This window comes from Clavelina lepadiformis, chromosome 1 (genome assembly GCF_947623445.1).
Source record: "Clavelina lepadiformis chromosome 1, kaClaLepa1.1, whole genome shotgun sequence".
Lineage (NCBI taxonomy): Eukaryota > Metazoa > Chordata > Ascidiacea > Aplousobranchia > Clavelinidae > Clavelina > Clavelina lepadiformis.
Window position 1 is genome coordinate 9,310,034 of NC_135240.1, and position 20,953 is coordinate 9,330,986.

Consider the following 20,953-nt stretch of genomic DNA (forward strand, 5'->3'; position numbering starts at 1 on the left):
AAATAATAGCCAACATTTTTTGTAGCTCAGCAAAATTTTTCTATCAATTTGTAAAAACAAATCAAATCAAACAAATGGTTTTCATCTTTTGAAAAATTAATTTTGATTTAAATATAAAATTTAATTGTAATTTTTCATATTTATGTAATTTTTCATACCTTATTTTTTAGTTTTTAGGCTGGCTTGCTCTAAAAAAAGCTGTATGTTGTTTAACAGTACATAGAAAAACGCACGAGGAAAATGTGTAAGTATTTAGCGCGCTTTGTGGTGAAACTTTAGCGCCAAATTTCGCACATTTTTTTGGGGCACGTTTAAAATGATGTAATTTCGATGCAGTTGAAAGTGTTCGTTTTTTCTGTGCTTTGCAAATTTAAAAATAAGTTGCTTTTACTTACTACTGTGGCACATTGCGGTTCTGAAAATATAGTAACTGAAAGTTCCAACTCCTCGAGAAGGCTGAATGTTCTTCCCAGTCGCTCACAGAATTAACGCCAACTTAAAGTGTTACTTCAACATCCGGCAAATCAAATACTATAAAACGACCTTCTCTGTAAGACGTGCACGTAAAACTTAACGCAATTAAGAACACGGAAGGTCACACAGAAGTAAAAATTAAAGGTACAAATACATTTATATCTGTTAAAAAAAAAAAATTTAGGTGTGGGATATTTGTATGGTCTTGAACGCCACACTACATTAATGGTCAAGCATGTCTTTCAACCTTCAATTAAATTAACCATAAATGGACAAGTCAAAATGGTTTGCAATAATATCTAGTTGACGTTACATTTTGAATCGCATACTTACCCAGATTAATATGTTATACCCGTTTAATCTACATTTTTAAATAAATTAGATAGTACGTACTACTACTGTGGCTTAATGGTTCCAAATACCATAACATGGTACCATTTGGATCATGTAATTGTTTATTTTTTATAGTTTTGTGTGGCAACTGTATAAGCAAACATATGGTATTATCGGTATTAAGATGAACGCGATTTTTTGTTTAAAGTGTTGCTATACGGTGTTAGGTATCGACCAAAGTTCACAAAGTTGCAACGCAGCACCCAGCAAGGAAAAACTTTTTTCTCATGTTCTTGAAAGCGAATCAGCTACATACCAAAGCAAATTTTCTTCAAATGTTTATGGGCAAAGTTACGCTTGTCTTTGAGTGTAATCCGGGCGAAATAGCCCATCATAACAGTCTGATGCTGACATGACAGTACAGTACGGTATTCTTCTAAGTAGGCTAGGCCGATAACACATAAGAGAGAGAGAGAGAGAATTTATTTCGCCAATCGAATAATAAATAAATTACAAAAATTAATAGTTGCTTGACGTGGGGCGGCGAAAGACCTTGCGGTCATCGAAGTCTGCCGCTCCAGATTCTATGACTAATCAGACGAAGAAAGGCTGAGTCTAGTCAAAGTAATCTTTGGTCTAGTGCAAAAGTGCACAACCAAATGACGTCACAATTTGACCAGCTGAAGACAAATGCATCCTGAGATTGTACACTTCTGTAATAGACCCAAAATTAGTATGGTAGTTATGCATGAATTTATCTGTCTGTAACTTATAGACTTGGGATATATATATTTAGGATATCATTTTGAACAGAGTTTTTAATGTTGCATATTTATTACATAACAGTGTGTAGGCAAGTAAGGCAACTATACTTTTCTAACTAACCTTTATTATTTTATGATGGATGTCTGGATGTTGACTACTTTTATTTGGTTTTGATCTTTTATTTGATTTTAATAGATCTAGGAATAATATCGATATGGCGTACAATCCAGGCATTAATTTAGATTTGGAATGGGTTCAGAAGACAGCTATAAATTTACCCGCAGTTAACAGACGTGCTGCAACCCTGCCAACAAAGCGTACTGTGAAAAAAGCATGGCAAGCTGCTTGGTTGCTAAGAGCTGTTACATGCATTGATCTTACAACCTTATCTGGTGATGATACATTCAGCAACGTGCAACGACTTTGCTATAAAGCAAAGCACCCAATCAGAGACGATCTGTTGGAAGGTAAAAATGTGAAACTCTTAGAAAATTTTGCATTTTTCTGCCGTTGTTATAAATCTTGATTTGGTTAGTCATCAGTTAGCTGTTATTATTATCAAGTCTACACTTTACTGTTATTATCATTGTCTTAAACATATAGCTATGGGAATGCATGATGCTGGGATTACAGTCGGAGCAGTTTGTGTTTATCCTTCTCGAGTACCTGATGCGGTGAAGTCCTTGAAGGACGCTGGAAAATCATATGTTCCTATTGCATCTGTTGCAACTGGATTTCCCGCTGGTCAGACTCCTCTAGCAACAAGAATTGAAGAAATAAAGATGGCAATAGAAATGGGAGCCACTGAGATTGATATTGTTATTTCACGTACAAAAGCTCTTCATGGGGATTGGCAGGAAATTTATGATGAAGTCAGTGCTTGCAAGAAAGCTTGTGGTGAAGGTGTGCATATGAAAACCATCCTTGGCACTGGCGATTTGGGTACACTTACCAATGTGTACAAAGCCAGCTTGGTGGCCATGATGGCTGGATCTGATTTCATTAAAACCTCAACAGGGAAAGAAGGGGTCAATGCAACTTTACCTGTTGGCTTGGTTATGGTTAGAGCTATTCGTGATTATTACCACAAGACAGGTTACAAAGTTGGTTTCAAGCCAGCTGGTGGTATTCGAAGTGCGAAAGACGCGTGCACATGGCTTGCTCTTATGAAGGAAGAACTTGGAAATGATTGGCTTAACAATCAGTTGTTTCGTATTGGTGCTTCATCTCTTCTAACTGACATTGAACGACAGCTTTATCATTATGTCACTGGAAGATACGCAGCTGCTCATCAACTTCCGATGGCTTAACTCTAATTGATCTTTTAATTGTAGCATTGATATTTCTGATCAAACTTTTCATATGTGAAAAGCGTTTTAGTAAACATGCTCAATTAATATAAGTATAGAGATTAATTTTTACAATGACAAGGTATCATATGCAATTGATTTTTCATAATCATTTTCAGGATAAGTAATATGAATTGTGATAAAAAGTTCCTGTTTACTGTGGTAGTTGTGGATGTTTCCTGTTTACAGCCATTTTATATGCTTGTTGTGTTAAAGTGCAATTTAATTTCCATAACTGTTTTTTAATTACTACTGTATTAATCAATATTGGTGAATGGTGATTGATCTTCAACTGATGTTCTTTTACATTAATCCTCAAAGATAAGGTTGAAATTGCTGCTGACCGATGCCAACAGCTTGGTGAAATACATTATGGATAAGGAAAATTTCCTTGTTTTTTTGGAGGGAACAACACAGCACAGCGCAGTAGGACCAGTGTTCAATAACGCAACTCAATGTGTATGCTTATTGGCCATTTATTGCAAGAAATTTAATGCAAGTTTATGTTTGGTGGTTGAAAGTAATGCTGCTTCAGATTATGGATCTTGTGCTCAATTTCTTTCAGAAAGTATCAAGGATGGATTTAATGTACCTAAAGAGTCATTTGACAAAGTAATCGTCCAAAGCAAGTTGCAGATTCCTTACAAAGTTCAAAATTGCATCCTACCAGCTATCCTATCAGCAGACAGGCAGTACGTTGTATCTGGTTTGTGCAATGTATTGCGTTACCTAATCAACGATCCAAATGTAAATGAAGACAGAGACCTTGTAAGACTACTTGGCCACAAGAAATGCTGCTTAAAGTCAACACATGAAGTGAGTCCCAGAACAAAGCTCTGTGAAGTGTCAGCTCCAGAGGTGATCGATAATTGGATACCATCTTCTATCGTCGTCATAGGAGATGTAGTCCCACGTGCTGTTAAACAGTTTGAAATTCTTATGGACCAACCAGTAGTGATACACAACAAAGATAAGAGACAAAGACTGGTGTTACAGAGACTTGCTGAATCATCAAGTTTTGATGACAGCTTGAGTAGTATTCCTTCAGCAAAGTATCTAAAACTGGGTCAGCGTAATTTCAAAGGGAAAAATGTAGTACCAACGAATGACCTCCCACCTTTGGAACATGTTTATGTGGAAGGAGTAGAGTTCATGCTTTCAGATTTAGCTTTACTCCCGTGCATACATGCCTTTTTGGTATTTAGTGCTGGGCATTTGGAGAAACTTAAGTCGGTCATTCCACTGACCTTGAAATGGTATCATCGCATGCAGAAAATTCCTGAACTAAATCACTTACAGTTTATGGATGTTTCTAATTTTATTGACACACCATGTTCTGCATTGTTGAATGGGAAGGCCGAAATTTTGAATCTTGGTCAAGAAAAAGATGAAAGAACTCAGAAAACTATTAATAAGTTAGTAATTAACTTCTGCTGATTCCATTTAAATATGTATTATATGAATACTTGTGTTTCTTGCAAAGGAAGGATTTAGAAATAACTCTTCGAAGGGATCTGCCACCATTATTAGAAAGGGTTAACAAGTGCCTGCAAGTTGAATTCCGTGAATTTGTCCCAGAAGAAATAAAAGTTCAGTGGGAGAAACTACCAGAAAGTCTTCATCCCATCAAAGTAAACTTTAGCTTATTTTCGTGATTGATATGCAATGACTAGATTCAACTCCACTGTACTTCAGTTATTGGTTTATAATTATCATATGTTGTATTGATTTTTTAAGGGAGAACTCTCTACAAAAAGGGCTTTAAGAAAATGTCAGCAAATTGAAAACTTATTATATTCTGTGAAGTATGTCTCTTCTGACAATGATGTCATTGTTGATTTTTGCTGTGGTGGGGTAAGAAGTTGTAAGCTATGAGGAAATATTTACATATCTGAATTATATACCACCAGTCAGCCTCACATGACCGTTACTAATTGTTTAGGGCCATGTTGGGATCGTAATTGCTTATATGCTTCCCAAGTGTCATGTCGTTTTGATAGACAACAAAGAAGAATCATTGGACCGGGCTCGCAAAAGAATAAAGACTATAGGGTTACAAAACATTACAATTTACCAAAGCAATCTAGAAAACTACAGGTACGCTGAAATATGATTCCACAGCTTACTTTCCACCAAACATTGCACTTACACTTATTAACTTGCAGAGGTGTGTTTAATGTTGGTGTTGCACTCCACGCATGTGGTGTTGCCACAGACATGGTTTTAAGGCATTGCATGGAGGCCAATTCTTCTTTCGTCATCAGTCCCTGCTGCTATGGAAGAATTAAAAATACCCACTCAATAACCTACCCACAGAGGTAATTGGAAACTGTACCTATCATTTATACTGGATGGGTTTGAGCAGAGTATAATCACCATGTTTTGTTACAGTGCAAAGTACAGGGGCATCTCTATCACACATGAGCAGCTGCTGCTGTTAGGTCACGGAGGAGATCAAACGTCATGGAACTTTGGTGGAGAAAAACCAAAGCAAGGTCTGTAACTTTTGCACTTCTCACTTAGTCTAACATATTACCATTACAATTAGTTAATGATAAGTTGTCTTGTAGGAAAACATTGCATGGGTCTAGTTGATATGGACAGAATATTTGCTGCAACGGACAGGAGCTACGAAGCATCGCTATATTCCCTCTTTCCCCATGATTGTTCCCCTAAGAACAATTTAATTGTGGGAAAGGCCCCTAAATGAATATTATTGATTTGTTTTTTTGTGTCCAACCTACAAGTTTTAAGTAACCTGCATTAAGGAAAAACATTGTATTAAAATCATATACAAATTCAAGTGCTTATATTGTATATCCAGGGCTTTAGTTCTATGTTATCAGCACATAAACACAACACTCTTGTTGTTGATTGTAATAATGTGAAACTGCCACCCATTTGTCTAATACACTCCATGAATTCAAATGCACCTTCCATTACACAGCAATCATGCAAATTTGTTTAATGAAGTTTAACCATCACTTGATTCCGCAATTTTTTAACGTTTGGACTTTGCATACTCCTTTTCCTTCCACAGTGAAAGGCACTCCTTTGTAGCATGCTACACAATCATCATTGGTGCGCAAATCTGGCTGAACATTTTCCCAAACTTTCTTCTTGGGATTTAACATTGCGTCTGGTGTACCTTAATCAATCAGGCATGGTTGCGGTTAGCAGGGTTGACTTTCAACACCATTAACTTGGAAAATATCATGTTTGAAATTTTTGCAAAATCAATTTAAATCTCACCAGGATATCCTTCAAAGATTATCCTCTCTCCTGGAACTGCTCCTGGAGGGGGATCAATAATCTCAACTTTCTCTGGACAGTTGGCACACATAACCATCGCTTGGGAAAGTATGCCACGCATTTTAGCTGGTTTAAGGTTGCACATAAGTATAACCATTCTATTTTCCATCTAGAATAAAACATGAAAATTGTATGAGTAATGCCAGTTCAGGCCCCACTTACTGCACTCTAACAATATTGACCGTATCCAAAACTGTGAAAAATATTCTGAACCTGCTCAATTGGTACATGTTTAACTAGACCAGTTACAACAGTGCGAAGATTTTCTTCTCCAGTTTGTATTTCTTCCAAATATAGTGAATCCGCATCAGGATGCCTCTTCACAGTAACAATTTGTGCCACTCGGAAATCTAAACGAGACACGTCTACAGGTGCCTCTTCCTTGGGTGTTTGAGTTTTCTTTGGTTTGGCATCCTTGGATTTTGCTGATTTAAGAATACAAATGAGAACATATTGCGTTTTTGTAAATTCTACAGCATCGGAAGGATTGTGGTTGTGATATTGCTTGAAATGGTAATATCAACTAAATCCTGGTACCTTGCTTTGCTTTTTTCTCTTTGTTTGCATTTGGTGTTGGTTTAGAAGCACCATTGGCAAGTGTGTTAGGATTTCTTGGTGACTCTGCATATACTTCTTTAACTGATGGAAGTGTTACCTAAAATACAGAATTTGTTTACATACAGAAAAAAAAGATATATATGACCATGACGCAACTATAGAAATGAATTAGGATTCCAATCAACTTGGCCGCATACAATTCAGCCGAGATTAGGGATGCTGAGTTGACAGTGAGATTAATTGATCGACCACCATGCATAGTTGTCTGTGCTCTGATGCACACCTGCCCTGTGTTGTTGGCTTGCTCAGCTTCTTCAAGTTTTTTTTTAAGTGTGGCAACCTTCTCTTGTAGTAATTCGTTTTGTTGTTGTAGGCATTTCTCTGTTGACGTGACTGTCATAACAACAATACAATGGGTTAAAACAAAGAAACATTTGATGTATGAACTTTGCAGCAGTATGGCAAGAGCACACCTGAGATTTTTTTCCCAAAACGGCATTGCATACCAAGGCAAACCAGTGCCTTGAAAAAAAGGATAAACTACTAACTTTTATAAACTTTTACTCCGATTTGTACTGCAAAATTAGTGTTTAAAACCGATATCTCTAAACAAGGGAAACACTAAATTTTTTCCCCAATTATAGAGCAGCACACGTGCCAGGCACCCTTGGACCACGACTGGCAGTGCACACCGGAATTTTGCTTCTGCACATCAGATATCTCGGTGAAAACTGCCATACTCTGCAGTCCGGGCTGTATGTACCGTATTAATGTCAATCAAAGCTTACCAAAGTTTCGTTGTAGGTTGGATAAATGCTGACGCAAGAATGCTAGTTTTTCTTCAGTAATCTGTGCCCTTTGCTCAAAAACCTGCATAGTTTCAGCTGATGGCATCTTCCAAAACAAACCTATCCTAATAAAGTTTCTAACAAACATCAGAAAAAAATACTAGGCCACCAGATGAATGCTGGTTCCTAATATGTTGCAAGATTCGCATCTGAAACGCTGCAACATAACCACATACGCTATCTATAGGTAAGTGGTTTCGCAAACGCTTAGGCCTAAGGTCTGCATCATATTTGTAGAATAAAGTGGCAGCGTCCTAAAATTCAGGGGTCTAGTATACAAGTGCACAACCTCAGGATGCCTTTGTATACTACACACTGCACAGCTATTCAAATTGTGACTTCATCTGGTCGCACATTTGTGTACTAGGCTAGACCTTTCTTGCGTACTAATGCTCCTAACCTAACCGCAGATCTATAACAACGAGCTGTGTGACTTCGGTGAAATGCCGTAGTCATTCTGGGGCCTCATTCTTAAAAAATGGGGTTTGCAAGATCACGTAATACATTAAAAGATAGTTTCTGTACTTTTACATGTTAAGTGCCAACGAAAGGATGAAGTTAACACCCGGACCACGACTGACACTAATTTTAGGAAATAGGAAACCAAGGAAATGACGGAGATGCTTTATAGGATATCTATGAGAAATGGACACTAAAAGCAATGCTTTTACAAAGACATTGCTTAAAGTAGGAAATCGGGATACCTAGGAATTATCTCCAACTCTAATTTCAGGAAATCAAGGAAATTCAAAAATGGTAGGCACAAGACGTAGGAAATCGTGTAAATGTGTCGCCTAGAATCTTAAAACATAAGCAACCGTTTTGAACTTGCAAGAAAACGTAAGATATTGAGGAAAAATGTCGGCTAGGTTCTTTTAATATAGAAAATCATTTTCAACATGCAAGGAAATTAAAAAACCTGTCAGATTGGGTCTTAAATCATTCTGAACATGCAAGGAAACGTAATAAATCGAAAACCATGTCCATTACGATCTTTCGACGAAGGAAACCATTTTGAAAATGCAAGGAAACTTAATAAATTGAAGAAAAATGACATGTAATTTCTTTTTATGTAGGAAATTGTTTTAAACATGCAAGGAAACGTAGGAAATTATCAAATTTGGAACGTGTCAACTAGGATCTTAAACTCGGAAGTCGAGGAAACATGTCAACTGGGATTTTACAACGTGGAAAACCGTTTTCTTTGTTATAAGATTCTAGATGAGCAGTTACAAATATCACCCTACCAGCGATAAGAAAGGTTCTTATTTTGCAAACTTTGTTATTGATTAAAGAGATGTTTGACATAAATGAATGCAAGCATAAACTAAGATAATCATAAATTATTGTTTTTAGGAAAAGGTTTGTTTTAGCTTAACCTAATCAATTCTAATTGCGTACGCAATACATGTCATATTTTATTCTCAAGCATTGTAAGATCAAATACAGTATCTGAATATTCATTTCGTATCGCCGTAGCCATAAGGTATTTTATGATTTTTTATTTCCCGACGTTTTTTAGGTTCTATTCTGTAACCTAAATTAGATTTCCTTCTTACCTATGTTTTCCTATGTACGAAACAATAGTTTGTAATACAGAAATATCTCCATGCGCAGGCAGAATTTGGGATAACGAACTGCTTGACTACAGTCGGCCGATACTCTATACTGCTTTCATTTAAATCAATACTAGTCTACAACCTTTCAAACGCTTACAGCCCTCGTATCAGCAAACGGATCATGTAGGTACGATCAAATCGCAATTTGCGCCATATATATATTACACGAGCAAGTCAAGTGCATACTCTGCAGGATAATTTCAGGTAAAATCTTCAAATGAACCTAGTGTAAAATAGTATAGCAAATATAGATTTTATATAAACCCTGTGAAACAAATCGCGTAAAATAATACAATTAAATGAAATCATAGTAAAATGACTACTCGTTGATAACGTCGATATGTGAACAACATAAAAACTGGAGGAGTTAAAGAATTGTGGTGTAAAAATTTCCTGAAACAGCAAAAGTGGTGCAATACTTAAATGGTGGAAAAGGGTAAGACTGACGCATAGTAGAAAAACAGCAGCACGAAGAAAAATGTTGAGCAATCAGATCGATAAAGTTTTTTACCCAGTCGTTGATCGGTCCATAGATTCCTTAAATATAGGCAACAATATTGGCTATTCAGTAATCAGAATAAGAAGTTCGAAACTGATTGGACGTTGTTAATCAAACATTTAAATCTGATCAAAATATATGTATATAATATATATGTATAATATAAGTTATAACTTATACGAAATAGCGGCGCGAGAAACTCGATATTTTTTCTGGAAATGGGCTAAATATATAATTGTCCGAGTGCATCCTAGTAGAAAAACAAACTCTTAATTTTTATACATACTGTAGACCAATACAATACATAAAGAAACAATACGAGCCAATTTTTTTAAAAAGACTTGGTTTCCGTAAATTTTCCATATACAAACATAAATTAGCAATATACAGACTAACCCTGATTATGGTATTAGTATGTAAACAAGCAGCTTAAATGAAAATGTAGGTTGAAAAGGCTATTTTTGAATCGCCAATCGCCATTTTGAATCAGAAGTCCATTTATTTTGGTTATATGCTATTTCAAAACAGTACCATCACAAAGCCGTTTCCATTAGACCATCTTCGGTAGTTGTAGTTGAAACGAGCAATGTTTCATCTAAAAAAATGTTTGTGTTGTCAATTTTGGGATTGTAATCATCTAAAAAGTAACTGATTCTTGGTAAATCATTCGGAAATCCGGCTGGAAGCGCTTCTGGTGGTCTCGGGGTCAATTTATATCCAGGGTCGCCGCAGATTAGCCTGCAATTAAAACGTCGCATGTGGCGCTTGTCAATTCTGCTAAATGATAAGGTAAAAATCTATAGACAGGAAAGAAGTTATAATTGAAAAACGAATCGATATAGAATTTTTATATGTTTATTTCCAAAGCATAAAATGACATAACTTCAACGGATGATGAAAGGGGTGGTCTAAAATAAGAAGAAAAAAAACAAATCCAAAAACGTATCTTTCGCCGACGAACAAGCGAGCGCTATGCACCTGTGCGTTGTAGGACTTATATTTATTCTCCCGGCTTCGCTGTGAGACTCGAACTGGTTGGCGAGGGTAACGTTGCTACCGAAGAGGCAGTATCGTGGCATCCTGGTTCCTACCACGCCAGTCACCACAGAACCACTGTGTACGCCGATCCGCATCTATATCAGATAAATAAGTTGGCGGTTTGTAAGCTGGTCGTCTGGATTGTAGGCTAATAAATCTATCCATTGCATTGTCACACTGCGGTACTGGCTACTGCAAACAATGAGCTTCTGTATTTCAAATCACTAGTAATTTTATCAATAACAGTTTGAATTGGTAAAAGCAATTTATCACAGGTGAACCGTAATATTTCTTTTAAAGCAATTTGTTCGTAACGGTAATAAAAGGAAAAAAAATGCTGAAAAACTCTATTGGAATAGTCTGTAATCGTGGATATATGATTGCTGATTGATGGTAACCTCGTCGGTGAAGACGACAGGAAAGTAAATGTTTGCAAATCAATTATTATATCTACGATAAACATAGTCTATTAAATTAAAAGCGGTATTTCGACCGCATTTACCCTAATAGGCGACCCCTTAGGGGTATGAACTGTATTGGCGCATTTTATCATGAACAGAGCCATCCATGCGATTTGGTGAGCGTGGATTTTAGTAGTGCGATGCAAACCACCTGCCACACAATATGCGTCTCCGATGGTTTCCACCTGAGAGTAAAAAAGGAAATTTATAAGCGGTCTGTCGTTTAAATATTGCAATGAACATTCTTAGGAAACCAGCTAACTTTGTACACGTCGTAGATGCCACACTGACGATCGAAGAGTAAATAAAGTTTACTCAGCATGGTAATGACTTGCATTGGCGTGCAGGAGGAACAGATTGATGTAAACCCGACGATATCGGAAAAGAGCATCGTCACGGACTTGCAAAATGTAATAAATGACAGATGGTTAAGTTCTAATGCATTTTTTGTATCAAATTACGGGAAACTTCAAATATTTCCCATGAGAGTTTTTTAACTAAATTACCTCCAAAGTTTTGGCTTGAACTTGTTTACCAAGCCAGAGATCTTCTGCAATGTCTGCTGGAAATATAGAAAAGAGAAGCTCCACATTTAGACGTCGTTCTTGTTCCAAAGCGTTGTTATTTTCTTCCAAAGTTTCCCTATAAAGAAGCAATAAGTTTAATTTAAGCTGTGATTGAGCCATTTGGCTTACTGACAATACAATTTATGAGCTAATGTGATTGACGACAATTTTATTAGATGACAAAACAAATCTTTCTCTCTGCAAGCAAAGCTGTCTTCGTAATATAAACAGAACAGATGGTATAGTGTCTCAAGCAGTTTCGGACGAAACAAGTCTTTTCATTTTTTACGAAAATATTTTGTTTTTAGCCAAAAATTTTGGTCTTCCGGCAACAACAATTGATGGAAAGCTATACAAAGTTTTTATACAATTCATGACAGTTTTGTCAAAACCCAACTAGAGCACGGCGCTAAAAGAAGAAGCAAAAAAAGTTTACGTTATAGGCTGTGTTTGTGCTCTTTAGAAAAGTTGTTAAAAGTACTTAAAAGCATTCTGCTACGTTGTGCACATACATCTTCAATGGCATTTATATAGCAATCTCGAACCTGTATAGAAAGAGTTAATGCGTTTAAAAAATCTTATTTCATGTCATTTGATATAGGCCTACGTTATAGTATAGGTATCTTTAACCTCAGACTGATAAACGTTTTTGCATGGCTTAACTCAACGATTGTTCTTCATAACTTGCTTGAGCCCCGATTACCGAGCTCGTCTGTGTGCATTTTCCGAATGATGCATAAGCTACTCTATATTTGCTTTTTATGTTACTTTGTCTGAATTTGAAACTGTTTCTCATATAGATTTAAATACAACAGTCTTTATTAGTGGGCAGACTTTTTCGATTGTTTTTTAGAGTCTACATTACAATTTTAATATTCAATCTTCTGTTTACTGTGAGCGTATCAACAATAAACCAGCTTTCAACACGATTATCTCGTTTACGCTCTATCACGTAATTACCTGTACATTTCGGTAATCGACAGCGTTTACACACCATAGGCCTGCAGAAAAACTGAAAAGCATTAAATTACGCATTAGCCTGAATGCGAGCGTGTGCTATTAACCTTATATAACAAGTTAATAAAATCAGTCTGATATCACTCGTGAACTATTATAATGTTTTGAGTCTGACGTACGCGAGACTTCGAAAAGTTGCAATACAATGCGGTCGGTTCACAATATATCAGATCACTGACGTTTTCTTCAAGCGTGGTAGGTTTCTTGGCTTCAATATGAACATTTATAGTTCATACGTCAGCAAGCGCCAATATCAAAAGTCAGGATAAATTGTGTGACTCCGTGGGTTGCTGTTTTGCTTATCGAGAAAAATCTTTGAATTCTTTTTTTGTAAAATTACTTTTTTTCACAATAATTTAAAATCCGTTATTATATAACAATGGGCATTAATTGTGAATCGTTGGTTTTGTGCAGAAGCTTAGTTGATAAATCACGTGTTACGTCGTGTGTCACCTTATTTGTCTTATCATTTTTTATTCCCCCCTTTATTGTTGAACTTACTTTAGTTTGTTCATTCTCCTTTTCAGGCTTTCTTGGGCTTTGGCTTGTTCACCAACGAGAATGACGTCACGCGTTGCATCATGAATTGGAATATCAGAAATAAATATTCCTGTTCCTTTCAACTCATCCAATTTACTGAGATTCGGTGAGCCCATGAAGAGGATACAATCGCGTTCATGCAAATGGATCATTTGTCCACGTAATTCCATGCCCTGAACGTGACACAGGAGGTGAAATTGTATAATATATGTATAGGCTAAATAGGAAATGGTTAAAATCAATGTATTGCAATCATGAATGCGCAAACCGCTAAGCAACCATGAGTATGCTGGAGTCGTTGTGTATATTGAATAATGCGGCAATTGAACTTGCTGATAAACTGATCGATTTGCCATTTTTGCTGTCGAAAAGCCACACAGCGAAGCGGTCTGCATATATAGAAACAACGCAAAGTTACCTCTAAATACGTGTTTCCACAATCTCCCCATTCGGAGGACATTTGCTGACTTTCGCTGTTGCTGATTTGAAGTGTAAACTGTTCGCGAATCATTCGCTGTATCCAATTAAAACTCACTTCGCTATGGGAATCACAGTGCGGTGAAACTATCTTAAAGTGTTGGGAAAACGGAGTGTTTTTTCGGGCAGATTTGCGTGTTTTTACGTCCTCGCTCTGGCCATCAGCCGAAATGACACGTAACAAGGCAATGCCAACTTGAAGAAGACACATTTCTCGGTCCATGATGAAATGGAAGGGGAAGGCCTTGCAAAAAGTTGCAATCCCCACGCGACTAAAGTGCCATTGATTATTATTATCGACTTGTTCCTGTTGACTCTGCGTTTGTTTCAGCGTCAGACTTAGTCCATCTTCGCGCTTCATTTTCCTGCGTACAGTTTCGTTTATTTGCCGAGGTAACTCTTCTTGACTGTTACTGAGCGAATGAAACCGTCTTCTAAGTGGCGGCGTCAAGTTCATGGATAAGTTCGAAAACTCCTCGAAAAATGTTTTACTTTTTGATGACCACGGACACGCCGAATGTGGAGGGGTCGCAAGACAAGAATCTTTGAATCTATTTCTGTTATCGTTTACGTAATTACACCTTTCTTCGTCGAACTTAAGTCCATTCACTCCTTTAGTTAACAAACAGGTATCTGTTTGAATGCTGTTAACCTCGTCTTTTAATTTAGTATGTGATGTTTTCGTTGGTTCTCTTGCTGGGAGAACTGAACTCAGGGTTTTTGCTGCAAAAGGCAAAACAGGTAAAATGCATAATAATTTTAAAAAAATTCTTACTAACAAGCCAAACACTATTTACAGTTATTCCAAATAGTTATTTGGTTGAAAGGTCAAAGATATATTATGTAGATTTATTCGAATTGTGGTTTACAAAATGACTCGTATAGCCTATTGCCGATACTGTCAATGTATCTTGCGTTAAAGAAAAACAACAACATGAACATTTTATATTTCCGTATTCCAGTTCTAGCAGGATACATGGTGGCATAGAACATGAAACAAAACATGAATAATCAGTAAATGCTTTAATGGAACCGATATTATGGCACGTTACTCAAACTTTATTCTCATGCAATGCTTGCTTGCTTTGATTGGGACATATCGAGAATTTTGTTGAATATTTCAACCGGCCCAGCATTGTACTGCGTTTGCAAACAATACAACGTTGTGTCCGTAGAACAAACTAAATTATGTCTTTAAATCGGCAAATGCCACTTAAGTGCACAGAAAACATTTAATTCACACCATGACATTTACTATACTGAAACTCATTAATACAAGCAATAAAGACTAGTATAAAACGGAAATATTACCTACATCTTGTCGAACAACAGTTTTAACACACGTATACGCGTATAAAGGAAGCATCCTATCGACAGATACAAGTATTTGAGCAATCTGATTTACCTTCATGTGGGTTCGCAACTTTGATCTTTATATTTACATCTTTCCCGCCTTTTTCGCCATTGATTGACAAGTATGTCATACTCCTTTGCTTTGCTTCGTCCATGTTTTCGTCAGTCTGCTCTGTAGGAAGAATTCAAAAATAAATCACCATAAGCAAATCTATTGGCTACCAACCGTTTAGTAAAGTGTTTATACAGTAGCTAATGTGGTTCATTTTCTTTCGGGGGAGCGCACGTCATGGTGCAGATCAATAGCTCTTCTAATGAGCTGCACAAACCAGCTTCGACGTCCCTTTCCTATTGGTTGCAATTTCAGCAATATCTTTACCTGGTCGATCTTCCAAATTATGGTTTGCATTATCCTCTGAGCCTGAAGGCGGATACGTTTTGCTGCTGAGTGTAGAAGTGCGCGTCTCCATGCTTTGAAGTTGCCAGGCACCGCAGCTAATTTTTTGTTTCAACGCTACTTCCGTTCCTTGCGTGGTAATTTCAACACCGTTGCATTTTTTACTTGAGTTTGCTCGTCTTAAACCTTTGAAGTTGCAACGTCTGCCCGCTGCAATAAAACGCTCGTATGGGTCTTTTTTCTGTGTCTTGTTCTCTTTTATGACTTTGTCTACAGATTGTTTTATTTCCCGGTGTTTGCAGATTCGCGCCTTAGTGTCGGTGTCGTTTTCAATGTCGTTTTTTGTCACAAGGCGTGCGTAAAAAACCAACAAATTATCTTTGCAGTAACCGTCGCCACCAGCGCACGCTGCAAACCGCCTTTTTCGGTTTTCACGTAGACTGAGTTTCGGCGTTTCCATTAAAAAGTTTTGGGTTTCATTACGGTTGTCTTGATTGATGGGAGAAGCATCGGTACGCGGCAAAACGCCACTGCATGAACGCAATCTTCCCGAGACTTTTCTGGCTTCTTTTTGACGCAATGTGGGAAGAACAACTTTCTGCTCATCAGGGCAAGATAATAAAGGCAGCGAAAGCCTGGGTGCCGTGTTTGGTGGAAACTTGTAATCGGGCGAAGTACGTGTACTTCTGATGTCTCTTGATGAGACAACACTCGAATTTGAATATCCGGTCAAGCGACCAAAAACAAGTTTATTTTCTGGTGTGGCGTCTCGCATCAGGTCTATGTGACTTTGCGCCATAGACAGGATATACGAAGCGGTAACAGACTCGCAGCATATGTCAATATCTATCTCAAAGAGGAACTTGCTAAGTTTCTTAAGCAGGCCGGGTACAAAGAGGCCCATAATAGCTGTTGCAGCGTTAAAATGAACAATTAATTGCTTTTCGTTTACGACATTTGCGCATGATTTGGTTGGAAATGACAGATTTGCTTCTTTTTTCCGAAGATTGTTAGAGAATCGGTTGTTCAGTGAAACGTATGTTTCTGCTTTGCTAGAAATAGGTGCCGGAAAGCACATGATAGAGCAGTGTTTGTTGTTCACCGGCAAATGAAGGTCACTGGGACTCGATGGTGCAAGCAATCGTCCGCAAAACAGATCGTGGCGTTGGTTGAAATTGTTCACGCTTGTTAATAAACCTGCCATGTTTTTTATATATAAGCATTATTGCTATAGAATTATACAATTTTGTGCTTTAAAATGCACGAATACGCTTTTACTTTTCCTGCAATTATTCTAAAGAATTTTATCAAGGCACTACTTCCCTTGGATGTTGATAAAAAAATGTTATATTAGGGTGAAGATAACTTATACCGTTTATCGAGTTGATGAAGTCTTCCAGGGTGTGTCCAATTGCTTTCAAATATCGACTACCCTCAAAATAAAGCAAGTTTGCCATTTCATTACCAAAGTTTTCGGCAATAAGAAAGAAGTCATCATCTGCAAGCAAGTTCATCAATTATAGCAGCATGATTAAAGTTATAACAAACATAAGCTTACAATTACGATGACACCTCAAAAAGCTTTCATCAAGGGACACCTACTAGAAACTTCAGACAGACAAGAGATCATGCTGAGAATACGATGTTCGTCGAAACCGTTGAATAAGTTGCCATCGGGATAACGGTCACTTAATTCGTTCTCCCTGCTCGATATGTCGACCCGAATGCGATCTTTAATGAGATTTCTGCACCAAACAAGAGACAAACATCACCTTTTCTCATCTACCTTTTCTACGTCTTTATAAAGTTGGCGGAAAACTTTTAAATTATTAAGAAGGGTTTAACCTTTTATCTGGCGGCGCCTGTAACACCATAATTGTTCATTGATCGTCTGATACCACCAATGCATGGGGCTAAGCCCACATTTAAGTGTTTATACGGCATCTGACGTACTGGGTTAACACACATTGGTTTATGCTTGTTTAAAAAAACAAAACAAAAAATTTTTTTAAAGAGTGAAGTTTCGAACACCATCAAATGTTTGAAATTTGGCAACAAAACAAAATTGCAGCTAAAAATAAACCATTACACAAAGTTTGGTATTTCGCAGAAATATTTTAGAATTTTCTTTAAAATCACAAATTTCTTGTTGTCGTGGTGAATAGGTCAATCACGCCAAAATAATTATTAATATAATTTCCAATGGTTGGGAGAAATAGCCCATGAAGGCAATGAAGAAAGAAATTGTCCCGATGCTTAACGACTAAATAAGTAGACTTTAAAATATAAATATACCATTAAACACATGGGCCTTACCGGACACTCTCATATACGTCGTTGTTGTATTTTGTTAGAAGTCTTGCAAATGTCCGCTTCAGAAAGGAATCCTAAATGATAGATTTCCAAGTTACTGGCAGTTTCTTTATTACAAACGCGCCTGTATCTCAACCTTAGACCACGTGCGCTTAATTTTACCAGCAAACGCCAACTCGTTTGGTCGTGCGTAGCCTATATGTTGACGTATTATTTTGTCTGGTCTTGCTGTGGCTATCCAGTGCGTGTGCTATATAAAACAATTTCTAAAGTCAACAAATGGATGGCATCTGTTAATGCCGCTTTTGCTACTGGACATTTAGCTAAATAAAAAATGTTTGCATAAAATTATGATGAAACACCGGAAAATTATTATCAAGCATCAGACAATCTCCTGTTATTGTTGTCGAATTATCAGTACAATGGGGAAGAAGTAGGCTTATACGGTGCTGATTGCAGACCCGTGACTATAGTAGCCTACAGACTTTTTGGGCCGCAAAAAGTTATAGATGTTTGCATTGTTGTATGTAGAATAAAACGACTTAGGCGCCCTGGCAAACAGTTTACGTCAAACATAAACGATTTTTTCATCTATTTCTGACTTTTGAGTATTCAACTGAGTAATAAACCAAAGCTCACCGAAGGCATAAGTAGTGTTTTTAAAACTTCGCCCAAGTTCTGAGTTGACGATTTTGGGGATGCTGCGCCTGCTGCATCTGCGTTACTTGCCGTTGAAGGTTTCCGCGTAAAAAGCCCGGACCGGTTACTTAACGTTTCGGTGCTTGGTCTTCCGCTGGAGCAGTATCCTGTATCGGAACTGTATCGTTTCTCCCTTTTTGATGTTTGCTGAGACGTGGGCGTTAATAGCGACAGGGCTGAATAAAAATAAACCAATGCCTTAAAATTTATGTAGAGGTAAATTGATTTTATTAGTTGCAAAGCTTGTAAAAACACTTTGGTTAACAACGCGTTTGCTCGCTGCTGGCGATTGGATTCATTTGCAGACAATGACTTATCAGTCCACTTGACGTGTTATTTATGGAAGAGGGACATAAAACCCTAAAGGTAATTGCTCGTTGGAACGTTTGATACTGGAACTGACCAGGACATAAAGTAAAGCTTCCGGGTATTTAACCTCAACTTTAGCTTTTTTATAGGCTCAAAGGAAACTATACTACATTATCGTAAATTTTTTAGCGTAGGCCTATATAGGGTAAAAACGGAGAAAATTCTAACCGAAGTGGATGACATGAAGAATACAATTACGTGCCTAAACAATTATAGAGCCTATATTTCAAACGTCATTCCTATGTCAACAAATTTATGGGGAAACGGAGGCCACAAAATCGCGTTTATTTGAAAGGTATTTGTGGGTATTTCAGCGAAATTTAAGTACTAACAGATATAAGGTTAGGAAAACTAAAGAAACATTCTTTGTCTTTCGACGTCACGTCTATATATATCTTGCTACGTGTTCTACAGAAAGCCATGCGTTTGTCCGGCCTTGACATGAGAACAATTTTGCTGTGAGAAAAAAATCTTATAAGCCGGTCCTGCGTAACGAACACCATTATACAATGAGTCAAAGGTATGTCATAAAATCGCATCACCCATGACATATACTGGTTTGTTAATACAATAAAATTGCTGCTTATGCGATGTACGACTAGCTTACCTGCTTTGGGCAGCTGACTATTAGCTCGCTGGTCCATTAACCTTTCGTCACCTATACACACCACTGATCAGCAAATCTTTTCTATTCTGGATTTGTACGCTTAAAGATCCTGTTAAGAACACCGAAATTTACAAACTATCACCTGGTTTTCACCCAAAATGATAAGAAATTAGGTCATATCATTTTCTACCAACGAAAAATACAACCAAAAGTGCCAAATTTTGTCCGAGATTTAACGCTTGTTTTATTCGGGTTATGAAGAGTTTTGTGTCGGTGAAGATGAGACGAAAACGAATTTTGTTGCGATTTTGGACGTTGGTGTTTATTACACGCGTTACTTGAACCATGAGCACTAGCTTGGTTCATCGTAATTAACGCTGAACCAAGAACATCATTAAAAACATCATTTTTGTCTTACCAAACCAAAACTCAACTTCACTGCTTACTGCTCTTTAATGCTAGCTACTTCATGAATACCGGCATAACGGCAGCCAGCAAATAAAATTATGCTGAAGGCCAACAACATAATGCTTACTTCGCTTTCGTTTCTCGTATCTTGTAACAAGAGTTGGTAGCCTATAACATTTTATAAAACTCGTAGAGAGAAGGCTGTATTGATTGAATATTTCTGAATAATGGTCTCGATACGCCATCAAAAGGCTTGCTGTTGTATGAATTTAAGAAAACTCGACTGGACCTGATACAAGTATGGTTGTCAGTCTGGTAACTGTAACGTTTAGATATCGAACATTGCGTCGTGGAAATGATTCAGAGATCTACACGCAAACCTTAATACACTGCGCCTATACTTATTATAGCTTATATAATGAAAACTTTAATTGGAGTTTTACGGAAAACGTTGTAGGCGGAGCCTTCGTAGTTTATCGACAACCGAGCCTACAAAAATGTTGTTCAAACTTTTAGAAAGTAAAGCTAGGCCTAATATGTGGAAATCTATGCTGCAAAATACAATTACAGCAATCTTTTGACCCCAAAACGATTCTTTTGCCCGATACACTCGTCCAAACTGCTGCTACAGCAATGATAAAGCAATAAGTCATGCGTAATACAGGAAACTAAAAGCACTATGCCATGCAACATAATCGATTGCTTGCATTCATCTATCCTCCCTTTTGTTCACCTTTTTGCCGTCCATACGGTATATACCGTTTTATAGCTGAAATCCATTACGAAGTCCCTATGACTAGCGTTTAACATTTATCTAGATTTACTTCTCCATTTGATTTTAGGAGCTTACACTTCTTCTAACTTTTCTAAGTAACACAATCCTCTATAAGCTATAACCGTTAACCTAATTTAGATGTAACGCATAGCTCAATTTATCACAAAGTAGACCAC

The 20,953-nt window shown here is 37.2% G+C and overlaps 4 protein-coding genes across 5 annotated transcripts; 2 read left to right on the forward strand and 2 right to left on the reverse strand.

Annotated features, from left to right (window-relative positions):
- Window positions 1-1,738: 1,738 nt before the first annotated feature.
- Window positions 1,739-3,307, forward strand: LOC143457587 (deoxyribose-phosphate aldolase-like). Its single transcript, XM_076955252.1, has 2 exons — window positions 1,739-2,039; window positions 2,176-3,307. The coding sequence occupies exons 1-2, from the start codon at window positions 1,787-1,789 to the stop codon at window positions 2,880-2,882; spliced, it is 960 nt and encodes a 319-aa protein (XP_076811367.1). The 5' UTR covers window positions 1,739-1,786; the 3' UTR covers window positions 2,883-3,307.
- On the forward strand, window positions 3,294-5,724 carry LOC143457571 (glutathione S-transferase C-terminal domain-containing protein-like). The gene is made up of 7 exons (XM_076955251.1): window positions 3,294-4,336; window positions 4,405-4,552; window positions 4,659-4,775; window positions 4,864-5,018; window positions 5,087-5,239; window positions 5,313-5,416; window positions 5,492-5,724. The coding sequence occupies exons 1-7, from the start codon at window positions 3,294-3,296 to the stop codon at window positions 5,629-5,631; spliced, it is 1,860 nt and encodes a 619-aa protein (XP_076811366.1). The 3' UTR covers window positions 5,632-5,724.
- A 59-nt stretch (window positions 5,725-5,783) lies between these two features.
- Window positions 5,784-8,153, reverse strand: LOC143457603 (aminoacyl tRNA synthase complex-interacting multifunctional protein 1-like). Its single transcript, XM_076955253.1, has 6 exons — window positions 7,580-8,153; window positions 7,075-7,184; window positions 6,771-6,888; window positions 6,447-6,658; window positions 6,174-6,342; window positions 5,784-6,069 (listed from the first exon to the last, which is right to left on the reverse strand). The coding sequence occupies exons 1-6, from the start codon at window positions 7,725-7,727 to the stop codon at window positions 5,903-5,905; spliced, it is 924 nt and encodes a 307-aa protein (XP_076811368.1). The 5' UTR covers window positions 7,728-8,153; the 3' UTR covers window positions 5,784-5,902.
- Window positions 8,154-9,394: 1,241 nt separating this feature from the next.
- On the reverse strand, window positions 9,395-20,672 carry LOC143469725 (uncharacterized). 2 transcript variants are annotated; one of them, XM_076967527.1, is made up of 14 exons: window positions 20,130-20,672; window positions 18,559-18,794; window positions 17,923-17,993; window positions 17,209-17,351; window positions 16,979-17,104; window positions 15,589-16,803; window positions 15,262-15,381; window positions 13,798-14,579; window positions 13,341-13,552; window positions 11,763-11,898; window positions 11,519-11,656; window positions 11,298-11,441; window positions 10,736-10,890; window positions 9,395-10,495 (listed from the first exon to the last, which is right to left on the reverse strand). In XM_076967527.1, exons 1-14 carry the CDS (start codon window positions 20,245-20,247, stop codon window positions 10,291-10,293), a joined length of 3,801 nt encoding a protein of 1,266 aa, XP_076823642.1. In that variant the 5' UTR covers window positions 20,248-20,672; the 3' UTR covers window positions 9,395-10,290. The 2 variants fall into 2 exon arrangements, with proteins under 2 accessions (XP_076823642.1, XP_076823651.1); XM_076967536.1 differs by lacking the exon at window positions 20,130-20,672 and adding an exon at window positions 19,595-19,913.
- Window positions 20,673-20,953: the final 281 nt, after the last annotated feature.